Consider the following 18,062-nt stretch of genomic DNA (forward strand, 5'->3'; position numbering starts at 1 on the left):
AAAGTACATTTCAATAGTAAAGTACATTAATAGTAACTTCCTTTTTTCCAAATAAAAGTCTAAGTATTACAAAAAATGTCCAGTGTTTCCGTTGGACAGGAAAATATAGGCTGATAGGCTAGGATTAATACGAAATCTTGACTGGGTAAATGTTCTCTTTCTTTCTTTCTTTCTGTTCCAGAATAGACACAAACCCCGAGGTATTTTTTTTTTTTTCGTTTCGCAATTTGGTGACATATTACAATACTTTTTCATATATATCAAAGTGAAAGAAATACTTAGGTCAGAAATACAAAACTATAGGAAAAATGTGAAAATTTGCATGGGGGGGGGGGGGTTTCAAAAATTATTATGAGGTCTCAGAATAAAAAGTACTAGTAATAATCCCGAATGGAGAAAAGATATTAACATTTCCCATTATAATTCTGCGTGAAAAACTGGTTTCGATCATGTTAATTTCTCCGGGTAAAAATAAATGAAGTGTCAATGAATTAATATTGTACCCCCCCCCCCCCACCCCCTTCTTTTGATTTCAGCTGTACTTCTTTGACAGGTATGTGTATTTTCTTTGAAATTCGTCAATTGAGGGAAGTGAGGGAAGCAGTAAACTGGGACAGAATATAGTCAATTTGTACATGTATACACACAACCATGCAAAAATGACATAATATTTTTCAAAAAATACATAAGAATTTTTTTTGGTAGTTGATGATACAAATAGTAGAGACATGGCGGGTCATGATGCATCGACCAAAGCAGCTTACGGAAACGCCACATACCAAGTCGAGACTTCAAGTAAGAAAGGGACAGTTTCTCAGGCCCCGCCCCAGCAACTTTCCTTAAGTCATTACTCAGCCTCAAGTCTGAGTTTTTACCTCAAATTCATGCACTTTTCATTTAAGAATTTGAGTTGAGGACTGAGCTGAGGGATTTAAAAATGTTGGTGACGGTGGGGCCAGACATACAATACATGTTGCATCGCATTGTTCAGTGTAGTTTAGTAAAATACTTATTAAGCGAATTATTGGCTAACACCTACTTGCTGGCTAATAGAACCATAATTATAAATGTTCTGTTCCATTGATATGATTATTGTTGTCTGTATAATTAATGTGTTATCACCGCATTTTAATCATAACATGTACTCGGAAAAAAAGAAAAGAAAACAAATGCTGATAATATCGGAATGAATAGGGGACCCCCCCCCCCCACACACACACAAAAACAAAACGAAAGCTAATTAAATTCATTCTTTTGTTCACCTTAAATAAATTCAGATGAGCTCAAAGTTAGGACACTTATATGGAAATAATACGAATTGAAAGGTTAAAATTCCTTCAAACATGTTGCTTTTTAAATCTTTGTTTTAATGGGGGTTTTCTTTGGATTAAATGGGTTTTTTTTCCATATCCATGTAAAGACTGTGGTCTCATTAATATTTGCCGAATACTAATTTTCGTGAATATCGTTATTTAGCTGAACAACGAAATTAAATATTTAATGAAAAAACAACTTGACTCATATCCAACTCTATAGAAAAATAGCACGTTACATTTACCTGCACGTGACCAAGGAGGTCAATATAAAATTTAATTTTCTCCACACTGGACGAAAAATAGATCTTCCAATGAACTATCGCGTTTATCAATTTGTTCGGCTATGGCTTCAAACTAAAATCTTTGCTGGAAACACTCAATCTGATATTTTTATTAATTCGTTGCTGAATCATATAATAAAATAAAAATTACTGGGTTTTTTTTCGATCAAGACAATAATTTAGCTATCCTCGAAGCACAATATTCAATAATATTGTACTTCTTGGGTAGCTAAATAATCGTATTGACCTAAAAAAAAAACAACCACCGCAATAATTGTATAATTCTCATAACTGTTATGATCAATGTTAATTCGTGAATTATCATACTTATCCTTGAAAGTGTTAATGCAAATTGGTGCCCATGAATTTCAATGAAACCACAATGAACTAACTCCTCTGTGATTTTTTTTTGACAGCCCGTCCAAGCCAGGACTTCACTATAACAGATGGTATTACTATAGCGATGGGAGTGAGTGTTATCCTCACAGTAGTGGCATTGACATTAACTTTGATTACTCGATATATGCAAAGGAAAAGGAAGATTACGAAAAGGTGATAGCGATTTAATAAGCGTAAATTCAAAGTATCTTGCAATTAATACCCGAGTTTAACGTTCCTTTTTAGCTCACCTGAGCTCAAGTGAGCTTTTCTGATCAAAATTTGTCCGTTGTCTGTCGCCGTTGTCGGCGTTGTCGGCGTTGTCGTTGTTGTAAACTTTTCATATTTTCATATACTTCTCCAGAACCAATGGGCAGATTTCAACCAAACTTGGCACAAAGCACCACTGTGTGAAGGGGATTTAAGTTTGTTCAAATGAAGGACCACACCCTCTTTAAAGGGGATAAAATTTAGAATTATTGAAAATTTGTAGTTATTTTTCAAATCTTCTGTTCAAAAACTGTTAGGCAAGAAAGCTGCAACTTGCATGGAAGCATTCTTTCATAGTGTAGATTCAAGTTTGATCAAATCATGGTCCCCTGGGGTAGGGTGGGGCCATAATTGGGATAAATTTTTACAAAGGAATATATAGAGAAAATCTTTAAAAATTTTCTTCTGAAAAACTATTAGGCCAGAAAAGCTCAAATTGGAGTGGAAGCATCCTCAGATAGTGTAGATTCAAGTTTGTTAAAACCATGGTCCCCGGGGGTAGGATGGGGTCACTATGGGGGATGAATTTTTACAAAGGAATATATTGAGATAATATTTAAAAATCTTCTATTCAAAAACTGTTGGACCATTAAAGCTTAATATGGAGTGGAAGCATCCTAGGATAGTGTAGATTCAAGTTTGTTTAAATTTTGGTCCCCGGGGGCAGGGTGGGGCCACAATGGGGGAATGGATTTTTTCAAAGGAATATATAGAATTTTTTTTTGAAAATCTTCTTCTTAAAAACTATTAGACCAGAAAAGGTCAAATCGGAATGGAAGCATCCTCACATAGTGTAGATTCAATTTTGTTTAAATCATGGTTCATACTATACATGTAATTTGATTATAGTTAAGGCTGTTGTTGTTCAGGTGAGCGATGTGGCCCCTTGGCATTTTGTTTGTTTGTTCTTTTTTTTCAATTTTTTTTTTTTTTTTTTTTAAATATAAAAATATTATTTATGCTAAGAAATTTTATTTTTTAATAAAATTTTTCATTATTATATTATGAAAAATTAATTATGCTCATATTTTTTGTATTTATATTTCATTTACACCAAGCCAGATCAGAGCTCGTGTTTCAAATAATTTTTATAAAGACGGTAATGTCTTTTTAACTGAAAATCACTTTTTAAATGAACTCTATTGAACTATTTAATCAAAAGTCTATAGAAATTGGCGAAAGCATATTTACTAGTACTTAAGATGATTAATTAAGCAGTAAATGCTTAATTTTGGATGTCGTCGGTCCTATGACACCAATGCGCTAACGTGCGGTATTCAATATGTCTGCACCGCATTGGTGTCCAATAAGACCGACGACATCCAAAAATAAGAATTAAATGGTTCTATTTATATTCGAACTGATGTTGTTCTTTTTATTTTAAATACATGTGTATCGTCACTGTAAAACCATTATATAAGCTCTCAGTCAGGGATAAAAAACAAACATGGAACAGCCATATTAACATGTTATTTAGTACGCTCCCGCAGCTAAAAATATCGTGCCAGAAACTTTGTAGAGAAATATCTATCTCATTAAGGAGTAGATATGATTTAATGCATAGGCGTCGGAACCGGGGGGGGGGGGGGGGGCTAGGTGGGGGGGTCTTAGCGCCCCCCTTTTTTGCAAGGTTAGACCTAACCATTAGACACATAGCATTATAGAGAGTTAAGCCCCCCCCCCCCCCCACACACACTTTTTCTTGCAGCAAAGATTATTGTTCTGAAATCTACCTTGAAAAGATGGGATAGCTCCTCCCCCCCCCCCCCGGATTAGGAATGTCATGATTTGGGGGGAAAAATTGGTAGGTAAGCACTAAGGTTTACCCCCCCCCCCCCCCCACCACCCTATTTAGGATTAGGATTTTCATGATTTTATTTAGGTTTGTTTATTTGTTTTGTTTTGTTTTGTTTTTTTGCTTGTCAAGATTTTTGAGGATTAGTCTAGCCCCCCCCCCCCCCCACACTTTTTATTTGCTTCCGACGCCACTGTAATAAAATATATTTCAAAAGTTCATATCAAATTGATCTTGTAAAGTTAAACGTTTTATTTATTCTTACAAAAATAAATATACTCAAAACACGTGGTGACGTTTTTATTTGTGCTCATGGCTCATGAATTAGCAAAATGTATTCATAGGAAATTGAACGTCGCAAATTTTCAATGCAAACATAAGGGGAAATATACACTGAATGTAAATATTGCAAAATGAAGCATTGTGCAACGTTTAGTAAGTTTTATTATTATATGATTTTATTATATATACATAAAATTGAATCTGGTTAATTTTTATTTATTAGTCAAAGAGAAGACATGATCATTTTTCCATATCATTTTTTTTATATTTAATTTACGTTAATTCACCTGTTGAAACACATAATCCATTTTATTTTTGAATTACATCTCATAGCTTAGGTCATCCAGGACGAAATTATGCTAGACCACAGCCTTCTAGATTTGAGGATGTTGGCATAGAAATGAATCAACCGTTGGCGGTTAGAGGAACATCTGACGGTTACGAAACTATCGACTCATCTGAGAATACAAATCCTTTAATTAAAAAGAAAAGAAGGGACTATGAACATGCAGCAGACGTTACATTCCTAAATGAATACAAAACTAGAGACAATGGAACATCTAAAGGTTACGAAAATATCGACACATCTAAGAATACAAACCCTTTAATTAAAAAGAAAAGAAGAAACTATGAACATGCAACAGACGTTATATTCCTAAATGAATACAAAACTAGAAAAAATGGAAATCGAGATCGGTCACATGACCTACAGAACCGGACAGCAAATTTCGCGGAAGAAATAGAGACAAATGACAGGCTCGATCCTGATCAAAGAACGGATTTCACCTTTGCTAAATTAGAGCGAAAAAATAAGATTAAACCTGTACAGATTGTCAGAGATACTAGTACATTTTCTATAGAAAATGCATCGTTTTCAGTTGAATCCCTGGAAACCGATAATGTAAATGCAAAAAATGACAAGACAAGAAAAAATTCATATGAAAAGTAGAACAAAGATTTGTTTAAAGAATTTTTGTGACAAAAAGACTAGGCAAATGCAGTCTATTAAAATATCCATAGGATCACTGTATATGAAATGAACTTCTATAATTTAGCAATGACTTTCATTGTGAACATAACTTTACAACCAATGAGGTAGTCTTATCAGCAATTATTTTTTGTGTTGCATTGAACATTTGAATAATACCTGTGGCGTTTCTAATAAAATACAACAAAAAATTATAAAGCAGATTATCAAAAAACATACTATATACATGCATTGTACATATATTTTAGATAACCAAGCTGCTGTTCATACCGTTAACAACTTACTTGTATTTTTATATTATAACCCATTCTATTGGAAAAAAAAAAGTTTTCGTAGTTTTTATTGTAAATAAAATTCAAATGATTTTGCCGGTCCCATTTTATAACTTTAAAAGGTCAAAGTTCGTGATATCAGATTTTCATGTTGATGAAATGTAGATAATTTTGTGAAAAAAGGTACATTTTATATGTGACTATTATGGGGGTTATTTATGCTTAAAATATTCGATAATAATGTCACTATTATATCATGATTAATTTTTTAAAATTTCAAATGATTGTTTAAAAAATAGAATAAAATGCAAAAAAGTCTTAATTTTGAACTACTATTATGTAACATCTGATATTGTGTAAAATATAAAATCATAACTGTCAATATTTATGTACTTCCAAAAATGTTTTAGAGGAAAACATTATCTGCAAAATTTAGTCCGAATTTCCTATTATTATTAATTGTTATACCTTTATAACAATCCGAATTTGAGAACCCAAACTCTGAGTAAACAACATCCTTTATGCACTGAATTAAATGAGCACTGACGGCATTTGAACTATAATAAAAGAGATCGTTGTGACTACTAAATACTGGTATAGAAAACTAGGCTGTTCTCAAAACATGGTCTCTATCATTGCATATCTTGGGAAATCTTGTATAATGAAGATAGACAGACAGACAATTAAACACAATATTACAGATCGGAGGACAATGAGGAGAAATCTTCACACATGAAGTTTTTACATTTATTAAAAATTGGTGAAAAATGAAAATCTCCATATAAAAAGTTCTTTGTTGTATTTACAATAAAATGATATTTGGGGGGAGGGGGTCAATGAGGCAGAAGGCAATTCCAAACAAACAATAAATTTATTTTCGCCTAAATACAAGGATACTATTTAGGTATATCATCATCGGGAAAATGTAACCGCAGTGACTACCTGAGTCATTGTATATTCGGTGATTTTCAAGTTCAGAGTGGATTTATATATCTGATCGGCAACTCTAGTGAAGTATATGAAAATAATTTAACTTCCTTTCCTCGAAATAAAAGGCCTATTATTGGAAACATGTTCATGTCCAGTGTTTTCTGTTGGATGGGGAAGTATAGGATGATAGGCTAGGATTGAAACCAAATCTAGTTTGGGTAAATTTTTGCTTTCTTTCTTTCATTTTCTCTCTCTTTCGTTATTTCTTTCTTTCGTTCGCTATTTCTTTCTTTCTTTAATTCTTATCCCCCTGAAATTTATTTGTTTTCTTTTCATTTTATCCACAAATTTCCCATTGAATAATTTTGAATTATTAAGAAAATCAACTGAGAGGGAACGGATATATGTCTTTTTCTATGTCACACGTATGTCCACCTAGAGCCCAGTACGATTTAGGTAATTGCTAAACATTGACTTATTTACTTACTCCTGTACATAACGCGCATTTCAGTCTAAAATATCTCAATTTATTGTTTTCAAATTAACCAACTACTCTTTGGATTTTTTTTCATATATAAATAAAATAATTTTAAGAAAGCTTTGGAAATGTTTGCGTCATAAGCAAAGAGTAAAAAATTGTGACATACTGTTTTCTAAACGCAATCACTCGATCATGATCAATCGTAATATTGTTTGGAATAATACTGCTTCAGTTGTTCTTTCTATTACTTTAAGTGCTTTAATGATGATAGACCTGTCCTGTCTGTGTGAAACTGATGTCTTAGTATTCAATAATATTATGCAATATTACTGTATTTACTTCTAAAATACAAGTTTCTCGATCGACATTTTTCGTTTAACAAGAGGTTATATGTCTCTGTAACTGCAATTTTCTAAGACCCTTCTAAGACTGTTCATAAGCACCAAATTTGGACCCCGAACTATTTCTTTCTAGCTCCCACATTTATATAGTGTGAAGCTAAATGCCTGTTGACTTGACATCTAAATGTGTTCGAAATGCTTAAAGTCTAAAAAATATCACTTACAAAAATGACATGTTTTATAAAAATTTGCCGCAAGCGTTCGGCAAATGCTGCTAACAGATTATTTGCTCTTGACAGTATTGATTTTTTTAAAGAGCTCTACCAAACACTTATTTAGGCAGCTGTTTGCTAGTAGTCGCAAACCTCTAATACTTTTCCTAAACTTGTTCTACCTATGATATCAAATTTAGAAAAACCTATATCCATTGTATTGGTTTGGAAAGTATGTTTTAGCAGAGCTCAGACAGTGGTTTAGCGATAGCTTTGCTATACTATTTATATGTTGCAAACTAGATATAACAGACATCGAATGTCTGCAGCCAACGCAAATATTATGTTTACGTTTTAGTTTTATTTTGTTAATTTTTTCGAAAAAGGAATATTTTATAGTATGTTTATAATCTAAGTGCTTTAAACTACAAAGGTTGCTTCAAATGTGTCACAAAATGCATCGCGATTTCTTGAACACTGTAATATAGGAAGCTATCAACGTTTGCATAATTATGCCCATTATAGAGCGCTTACGCGCGGAATTCAATTTGTCTGCAATGCTTGGTGTGTTATAGGACCGACGATATCACAAAATTAGCATGCAGCGCTTAAAAGTAAACATTCACTTGACTTAATGGCACAACTTCCTCTATCAATGTTATGAATCTGATACTTAGACGAACCTTTAATCAGTTTTCAGAGATTCTTCTTTTCCTAGTGTGACTGTCTTACGTTTTGATGGAAACCGCGGGGTTCCCGAACTTCAGCATCCAGGCCAATTCCAGTTTGCTTGCATCAGGGGATACCCTTGTCGTCAAGTGTCTTATATCTAATATTGCCCTACTTACCCTCGTGAATAGCTTTTCAGTAAACTGGTTTAAAGATGACGTCAGGATCACAAAATCATACAATGACGTCATTGACGATGGAAGATACAGCGTTCAGTTGGAGGTGGCAAGTCAAGAAAAGATACTGTCTAGATTACAGATAACTGGTGAGTGCTAGTTGGTGCTGTATAGTGAGGCAGTTAACACGGTGTTGCATGATGATAGAATGTAACCGATATATAAAAGCTATTGATAAGTAATAAGATTAAATAACGCATTCTCTTTATTTCATAAAGATCATTGCAAATTCAAAATATGTTCGTGATAATTAAACTGGAACAGAATTAATGTATTTATATACATGCATAATGATGTTAATTATTGACAATAAGACTAAATTACAACAGTTTATAGCAAAGAAACGTTTTTGTTTTTGCAAACACATCATGGATGCAAAGAGTATCACATGTAAGCGATATTTAAATCAATAAAACGTACAGAATAACATTAAGTATGTTTTACACAAACATATTTTGTTCATCATGTACGATAGAAGCTGATAAATTTCGACGGATTCAATCTTTAAACTATTGATTCAATGCCTCTTTTTCGTGAAGATAGGTTTTCTTAATATAAAACATGTCTATCATTCAGGCATTTCAGATGAAGATGAAGGAACCTTCACCTGTGAACTGACTGATAGCAACAGCAATAAACGGAGGCAGTCGATATCCATACTAAGTATGCACTATTTGCCCATGCGAACCACGATCACAATTCCAAGAAAAGTTTCACGCCAATAAAAATATGAGTGGCCTCCCTTTTTTGTGGGGGTGGGGTGGGGCAATATAAAATAAAAATGGAATAAAAGCAAAATTTCTCCCTATTTATCCACATTTCAAATTTTTTCGGACAGCCATCTTTCTTGCTTTTACCAATTGCCTCTTGATTGGTTTTGTTCAATCATAAATGGATATAACCACTAACAAAAATATTGACTATTATCTGCTAGACTTAAAACCAGTAACCTTACATTATCGTAAAATTCAATATTCAAGTACGATATTCTATTTCATATATTTTCACTCCACATAATATTTGCATGTAAATAATGTGAAAAGCTACTGCAGATAAAACATCATAACACAGACATGGTAACACAGACAAGGAAAAGTTTCATTAAGAAGTCACAAATGTTGAACGCTGCATGTTTAGTGCAACGTCACAGGCCATAATCAATGTTCCCTTACCTACGTACCTGTCGCAGTGTCTCTTCCATTAAATTAGACTTTCAATTAAAAATATACGGTAATTTTGAGGTATAACATTTGCAGATAAGGCAAGACGTTTGAAATGTTAATATAAGCGTTTAATCCTAGTTTTCTGAAATATATAGATTCATAACTGAAACGCTGTGTGCATACAAATGTTCATAACGCGCTAACACTTGTGATACCCTGTTCCAAGTTTCTGCTTCCATCACTTTCTGCTAATATTTCGATAATCCTATATACCTTTGAGTCCAAACTACGTTTTTCCACTATGAATGAAAACAGTTCAGATTATCTGTTTTAAAGCGCTCCCTCTACTGCTTCAGATTTCAGTACACAACATAAATTGAAAGTCTACGGGGATTTTGCATTTCAGCAAAAAGAATACACCAGGATGACATCGGTGACACACTGTGCGAGGTGTTCCGAGTAATTCCGAATGCAGAAAATATTTAAATATTTCCCATTATGAATCTCCGTAAGAAACTTGTCCTCGATCATGTTAATTTCTCCGGGTAAAAATAAATGAAGTGTCAATGACATAATCTTGGAAATTCCCCTATTTTGATTAATTGTACGTTTTTGACAGGTATGTGCTTTTTCGTTAAATTTCGTCAAAAAGCGTGGGAAGCAGTGTTCTGATACAGACTATAGTCAATCAGTATTCACACACCTTTGCAATAATGAGACTATATCTTTCAAAAATGCTTAAGAATGTTTTTTTTTGGTGGTTTTTTTTGTAGTCGATGATAGGGATGATACAACGAGTACAGACAATAGACATTATGATAAATCGAACAAAGCAGCGTACGGAAACACCACAGATCAAGCTGTGTAAGTATTCAACCAACTGCTGGGAAACCATTAAAAAAAGAGAAACATTTCTTCCCTTGTGAAATAAAGCAGTTACATAGTTTTTTATTTCTTCGTATGTAATTCTTTTGCTGGGAAACCATTAGAAAAAAAATTCATATTTTGTCCTTTGTGAAATAACGCATTTACATAATTATTTGTTTTTCTGTATGTTATTCGTTTGCCGATCGGTTGATCGACGTTTTAAAGGAAAAATTATTAAATTCGTTTTTTAATCCCATCACTTGGTATATTATTGAATAAGTTGAATAAGAACAGATAGCATCAGAACGGAAAACTTACTTCTTTTGTTGTATATCAGAATTGACTATGAGAATGTGACGTACATAACCGTTGCTATGGAAGACATTACTGATGATATCACAGATATCACAGATATCACAACAGCTGGTGTGTCCATCACACAGGAAAGTAATACCACCTATGAACAAACGACAGCATACCAAATCGAGACTGCAAGTAAGAAGGGGACAAATTCGCAGACATATAATACATGTCGCATCGCATTATTCAATACAGTTTAGTTAAATATTTATTAGGGTAGGGATCTATAGTAAATGACTTCAGAGTGTCATTTTGTTCCTACATTCATTATGACGTCATAATTGATTTAACGTAGCTCGCAGGTTTGCTGACGTCACTATAGGAATCGACGTGAAGAGTTGACTGTCATAATAAACTCCTACATTTTGTTAAATTACAAATGAGATATTTTGATGCATAAAAGGAAATATTTCAAAAAGCTTAAATATAGTTTATTACTGTTTATAATTATCAAGGGCTGAACATTTAAAGATGTCACATTGTCACATATTATTCTATAAAGTATGAGTGTGCGTTGGAACTATTCCATTTTAAATCACGTTTTAAAATAGACAATAAATTAATTAAACTGTATGCATTAACTTCGCTTTTTTTTTTTTTTACAATTTTAACTTCCGTAATTTTAACTATACCGATCAATTATTTTTAAAATTCTTTTGGCTTATGCTAATTATTTTTTGTTATACTTTCATGTTGAATACTGAAATCTGATTGGTTAAGACGCAGTTAATAATATTTTCTATTACTCTCAGCGTTAGCAACGCACTTAGCAACGGTTAACATTTAAAAATGTTACATGCGCGCAAATTATGCGCGTACGGTTCGCTGTAGAATTCACGTTATTCCTATATAAAGGCAGTAAAATTGTCTTTAAAATTAAGACATTCAGTGTAACAAAATAAATAGTGCCTGTTTGGGAGGATAACAGTTGAAATTGACACCCCTCGAAAACCATTGTCAACCTCCGCTTCGCGTCGGTTGACAATGGTTTTCTCGGGGTGTCAATTTCAACTGTTACCCTCCCAAACAGGCACTATTTATATAATACGACTACAAACTTTTTTTTATGTAAAGTATTGGTTTAAGTTTCAGTCAAATGTATCTTTCTTTTGTTGATGATAGTATTTATGAAGATATTGAATTTGTTTAAATTGTTTCTACGTGTCATTATGTCTAAGAAATGGTAATTCTCTACATTACAATTTTGTAAATAACTATAAGACTCGATCTTTGTTTACAAAAAAATCAATTTTTACCTCTGTGTCTCGCTTGTAACTTCACTTGAACATTCAATAGGTTGGTCAATCATTCAAAATGCACCAGTAAACCATACTATACATAAACAAATAAAAATAACTTTTGTATCTCATATCGTGTCAAAGTCCCTTTAATCATGACATTTAGTCCAAAAATTAAGATAAAAAAAATATAGAAAATATCGGAATGAAAAGGGGAAAAACCTACAAAAATACACAACACAAGTTAATAAAAATTATTATTTTCCTCACATTAAATAGATTCAGATGAGCTCGAAGTTGGGTCACATATATGTAAATAGTATCGATTAAAAAGTTAGAATTTTTTCAAACATACAGGTTTGTTTTAAAAAGAACACTTTGTTCTTAGATTTTTTTTTTGGATTAAATGCTTTGTTACATATCCATACAAAGTATTGTGGTTTCATCAATATTCGTAAAACATCAATTTTCATTGATTTCGTAATTTAGTTGAATCACGAAATTACATGTTCAATAAAATACAACTTCTAAAAACATTGTATTGACATGATCATTGTTCGTGCTATTATCATACGTATCCTTGAAAGTGTGGTTGGCATTAAACCAACGAAAATTGTTGCCCATAAATTTGGATTAAACAAAAGTGAATTAAGGTATTCAATGTATGACGACAACATGTTGTACCTAATAAATGAATGGTCCGATATCATTTTGAAAGTGTTATTATATAAAAAAAAACTTCACCAATAGAATTTTCAAAATATTTATTAAATACACTTTGCATTGAAGTTTATGGGCAACGTATGTTTAATTAATTATAAGATATTGTAAAAAGCAACACAAAATCGTAAAACTCTCTTGGTTAATACATGCATAAACTTTCTTTTTATTAAAATGTCAAATAAAATCAATCATTTACCGCAGATATTTTGACGAAATGGATTTTTTTTTTCATCAAGGGAAATAATTTTTTCAAAAATTTTAAGGTGCAAAATGACCGGCTTCTTTTATATTGTCAGTCATGTGCATTTGGTTTATTTCACTTTCATTGTTATTAAGCAATATGTATTTAGCTAGTATAAAATGATTCAAAATTGTTCAATATACCTTCATTATACATTAGATACCTTGAACTAACCCTCTCTGTGATTTATTTTGACAGCCCGTCCAGGCCAGTTATATATTGGTATTATTATAGGGACATGTTTGGCTGTTGTCATCATAGTAGCAGCGATTTTGATTGCTCGAGGAATGATAAGGCGAAGGAAGATAAAGATAAGGTGATATCGATTCAATAAGCTTTAACTCAAAGCACTTCGCTAGTAATATCAATGTTTCATGTTCCTTTTTTTTATATTTTTGTTTGTTTGGATTTTTTAAAGTTTTTTTTTTGAAAAATATAAATAATGCTGATTTATTCAAATCATTTTTTGTTCACTTATAGCAAAGCAGATAAGATCTCGCATTTCAAACAGTTGTTTAAAAACGGCAATGCATTTAACAGAAAATCACTTTCTAATTGGACTATATTGATCTATAATATTATACTAAAATAAAAAAAATATAACTATGATAAAAGTCTAAATGAATTGGCGAAAGAATATTTTTTTTTGTACTTAAGATGATTAAGGCAAAATTAAACATTGGGGCTGAATCATTGTGCCATGTGTAGTAAGTTTTGTTATAGTATGATTTTATCATATGCACATTGAAATTTTATCTTTGAATATCATCTTATAGCTTAAATCATCCAGGACCTGACTATGCCAGACCACGTCACTCTAGATTTGAGCCCGTTAGCATAGAAATGAATCAACCAATGGCGGCTAGAGGGACAGCAGGCCAAAAGAAAAGAAATTACGAACAGGCAACAGACGACACATTCCTAAATGAATACAGAACAGGAGGCAACGGAACATATGACGGTTCCGAAAATATCCGAAAATCTAAGAACACAGACCCTTTAATTAAAACGAGAAGAAAAAACTATGAACAGGCAACAGACGACACATTCCTGAATGAATACAGAACTGGAGGCAATGGAGATCGAGATTGGCCACATGGCCATCAGAATCGAACAGCGGATTTCGAGGAAGCAATAGCAACCAATTACAGGCATGATCCAGATCAGAACACGACTTTCACCGATGCTGATATAGAGGGAAAAGATAACTTAGAACCTGCACAGATTGTCAGAGATACAAATACCTTTTCTATACCAAATGCATCGTTTTCAGTTGAATCTTTGGAGACCGATAATGTAAATGGAAGGGATGAAAAAACGAGAAAACACCCATACGAGAAGTGGAACAAAGATTTTTTGAATGAATTTTTGTGAAAAAAAAAGATTTGGCAAGTGCAGTCTATTCCAAATTATCCATATGATCAGTGGATAGGAAATGAACATGCATAACTTAGTATTGATTTTCATTTTGAACATAACTTTACAACCAATGAGGTTGTGTTATCACCAATTAATCTTTGCGTTCTATTGGACTGTTGAATTATATTTGTATGTGGCGCTTCTAGCAAAGTACCGTGTGTCCAAGAATATCTGATACCATTTGAACATTATATAAATTAGATAACGTTTGGCCAAACCTTGTAACTCAAATAAAAAGTAAAATAGTTCATTATTTTTCCAAACAAACCTTTTAAAGAAAAACGTGCTTTTCATAGACTTCATGGATGATATCACAGAAATGCATGAAATTTCTTTGGTTGAATTGATTTTTTTTAAGATTGCTCGAACAAGAGAGAAGACATCTTTTGTTTTTAACATGTATTTCCAAACACAGACTCCTGATGTAGTTGTACGAATAATAAATAAAGAATACCCCTGGGGAAACAACTCAACAAATAAGACAGTTTTTAAGTATCGAGAGGATTTGAGAAAATTAGATCCGTACAAATGGGATGTTGTTAGGAATTTTACTCATCAAATTGACGTTGCTATTGATAAAAAGGACGTCATTTGGACACACTCTCATTTTGTTGTGGTTTTATGATCAATGCTCAGTTTGTGAAAATCTCATGAATGTTTGTGAAATTTGTTGAGTTAAAATTCATATCATATACAAGGGTTGTCCCAAAAGTTTGTGGACAGTTGCGTTTTTGTCATTTTAAATGGTTTTATTTATACATATTGTATATTTAGATCTTTGTCATAAAATTTCAAATCAAACTAAAGTGGTTTTGAATGTTTTCCATAGAAAAAAGTATGAATATGCGCTTGATTTTTAGTTTCTTGTAGATGTAAATGTAATCAAAAGTTATTTAAAGAGTAAATGATATCAGATATTCTGGGACATCCTGTACCACAAACAATCAACAAAATATGATTACTAAAAATAAATTGTTTATACAATATTGAACATATTCCATATTGTCGATCTGTACTTAAATGTATTTTTACTATTTACAAATTGTATACATTTTGTATATGATAATCCTTCTGTTATATTCAGAAAAAAAAGTTTTATAGTGTTTATTGTAAATAATCGAGTATTACTTACCTGCTGGTCACAGATTTAAGGCGTCGAAGAATATGAGCGCTGATCACATTTGGACTACTGTAGTTTCATCAATATTCCAGGGTATCAATTTTCGTGGATTAAGTGAACATACAGTTTCAAGAGTACGTAAATTTGCGATCGACGATCCATTCATTAAAAAATATTAGTAGAAATTGAACATTAATGAACATGTAATTAAGTTGATTACCTGTACAACGAAATCCATGAAAATTGGTATTCAACGAATATTGGTGAAACCACAGAATAAAATATGGCTTTGCCATGCATGTGTTGTAGAATAAAACAGTGAACGTTTAAGCGCTAATTCAACCACTTTTAAACAGAAATCTTTTTATCCTCTATAATACCGGTATAGAAAAACTAGGTTTGTTCCCAATACATTGTTTCCATCATTGCATATATTGAGAACACTCGTATAATGACGATTGGGAGACAGACATGGAAAAACAAAAACATTGTGTGGAAATCTTGAACAAATCCTGACTCGATCGTGAGGTACTTTTATAATTAATTTTACAGATTGTGTGTTGAGGTACAGTACAGATCATACCAAACCTAACACCAGAGTAAACCCCAGCTATACCCTGGGTTTACTTTGGGTTTACTTTTAGAAAATTTGGGTCCACTCGGGGTTTACTTTGGGTTTACTCGATGTTTACTTTAGGTTTACTTGGGAAAAGCTATTGAGGTCAAATTTATGCATTGAAGTGTGAAGCAGGTCTGTCTTCTATCTTACTATCTCACTGCCTGTAATTCCTGCCCCTTGTATATTCCGAATACACAGTGAGCGTCTGCTTTCAGGGGTATACTTTTGCCGGGTTAACTCTCTGTCTCCACTCTGGGTTTACTTTGTGTCTTCTTTAGTAAACCCAAAGTAAATCCAGAAAGTAAACCCAGTGTATAGTCGGGGTTTACTTTTTGCTAGGTTGGGTCTGATCGGTACTGTATAGTAGTTACTGATGTTTTCTGAATAAAAACAGACTATTTATTCATTTCTGATTCTCATACCCTTTGACAATTAATTTATAAACAAAATGAGTTAGTTGATACACAGGAGAAATAGGATCTGAAAATTATTACTTAATTTTCTGTACACATACAAAACAGTTTGCGATCATTTCTCAACAGGATGAATAATACTTAAATGTCACTCTATCCAAGTTCATCAGTACATTTTCCTTTTTTCTGTTATTACGTAAAGAATGATACATTAAAACTAAATAAATGTTGGGTTTTTTTTTTACAGAAAATTACAAAATATTGATAATATGAATTTTGCATCTAATTCTTTCAATTCTCACGGTATATATATTTTTGAATTTCACGACCATCTTATAATGGGTCGAAACCTATTTCAACGTCATCAAACACTCCTATATTGTACCTTATAAAGCACATCCACTTCTGATGGTTTAAAAGTGTACAAGTTTAAGAAATAAATTGGCCGCCAATCAAATCATTATCAATTCATTTGAATTTTGAAGATTATAAATGCAGGAAGGAAAACACACCAGACGTGAATATCTTTTGGATGCGGGGGGGGGGGGGGGGGGGGAGTAGGGTGTAAGACAGAGTATAATGAAAAACATTCATTATTAATTTTAAAAAAGTGAGAGATACACTCAAAACATGAAAAGACTATGTGTGGTATTCTGCATTTTTTGCCCTCCAAAATTAAAGTTTTATACAGAGCTTTAAAAATAAGTTGGAAGATAGTTGAAATCTAATTGAAAATAGGTGTGTAAAATGTTTTTACTACAACGACGTCATAATGTAGAGATGACATCATGAAGATAGTCTTAATTGGTAAAATTGATGGTTTGTAGAAAATATGGGTGTTTTCCGACGGTTTTTCGACTGGAAAGGATCGAGCGCAGGGTTGCTCAACTACCATTTTTAATATGATGTGTATAATTATATGAATAAAAGCATCTGTTAAATTCGTATTTGAGTAAACTTGCACTCGATAATTCCAAATGCAAAATATAAAGAAAAACTGAAATTGTTTTCATTGATTTGCAAATTTGCGGGAAATATGGTCATTCATGTGACGTCATAGAAAAACAACGTATGAGCAATGGTAACTAAAATCTAGATTTAAATGATGGGCATCCTCTATAATTGATTTAAAAAGATTTGATTTTTATGCAACAGTATTTAAAAGTTGGTTAAAATTGGGGGCAGATATTTGTCCATACCGAAGATAGTCCTTTATCTCATCATAACACATTCCTTTTTTTTAAATGCTATTTGAAGTGACATTGTCACACCAATGAATGAGATGTATTTAACTGTGACGAAATGGGTCTAAGACATGCATGTACATGTTCAAGACAAAATCTGGTGACAACATCGACGATAACGTACTTAAAATGACGATGTGGACAGCGGTATTGAACCGGATAATTTGTATAACAATTATGTCGATATCGACGATATCGTACACA

General features: G+C 32.5%; 1 protein-coding gene and 1 long non-coding RNA gene across 4 annotated transcripts; both read left to right on the forward strand.

Moving 5' to 3' along the window:
• Positions 1-53: 53 nt before the first annotated feature.
• On the forward strand, positions 54-5,796 carry LOC105319653 (uncharacterized). Its single transcript, XR_010711237.1, has 4 exons — positions 54-145; positions 706-795; positions 2,014-2,149; positions 4,656-5,796. It is a non-coding gene; the product is annotated as an uncharacterized lncRNA (long non-coding RNA).
• A 781-nt stretch (positions 5,797-6,577) lies between these two features.
• Positions 6,578-15,268, forward strand: LOC105319648 (uncharacterized). 3 transcript variants are annotated; one of them, XM_066076715.1, is made up of 7 exons: positions 6,578-6,730; positions 8,247-8,540; positions 9,028-9,114; positions 10,388-10,478; positions 10,819-10,976; positions 13,242-13,359; positions 13,820-15,268. In XM_066076715.1, the coding sequence occupies exons 2-7, from the start codon at positions 8,285-8,287 to the stop codon at positions 14,415-14,417; spliced, it is 1,308 nt and encodes a 435-aa protein (XP_065932787.1). In that variant the 5' UTR covers positions 6,578-6,730; positions 8,247-8,284; the 3' UTR covers positions 14,418-15,268. The 3 variants fall into 3 exon arrangements, with proteins under 3 accessions (XP_065932787.1, XP_011415562.3, XP_011415563.3); XM_011417260.4 differs by having other exon boundaries at positions 6,579-6,730; positions 8,240-8,540; XM_011417261.4 differs by having other exon boundaries at positions 6,579-6,730; positions 8,265-8,540.
• The last annotated feature ends 2,794 nt before the right edge of the window (positions 15,269-18,062 follow it).

Source organism: Magallana gigas, chromosome 1, assembly GCF_963853765.1.
Source record: "Magallana gigas chromosome 1, xbMagGiga1.1, whole genome shotgun sequence".
In the NCBI taxonomy this organism is placed as follows: Eukaryota; Metazoa; Mollusca; class Bivalvia; order Ostreida; family Ostreidae; genus Magallana; species Magallana gigas.

Bases quoted from the DNA above. Each gene is read 5' to 3' on its own strand.
- LOC105319648 (XM_066076715.1), top strand. From the start codon at position 8,285: ATGGAAACCGCGGGGTTCCCGAACTTCAGCATCCAGGCCAATTCCAGT. The intron at 10,479-10,818 runs GTAAGTATTCAA...GTTGTATATCAG, and splicing joins AACACCACAGATCAAGCTGT to AATTGACTATGAGAATGTGA. The intron at 10,977-13,241 runs GTAAGAAGGGGA...TTATTTTGACAG, and splicing joins ATACCAAATCGAGACTGCAA to CCCGTCCAGGCCAGTTATAT.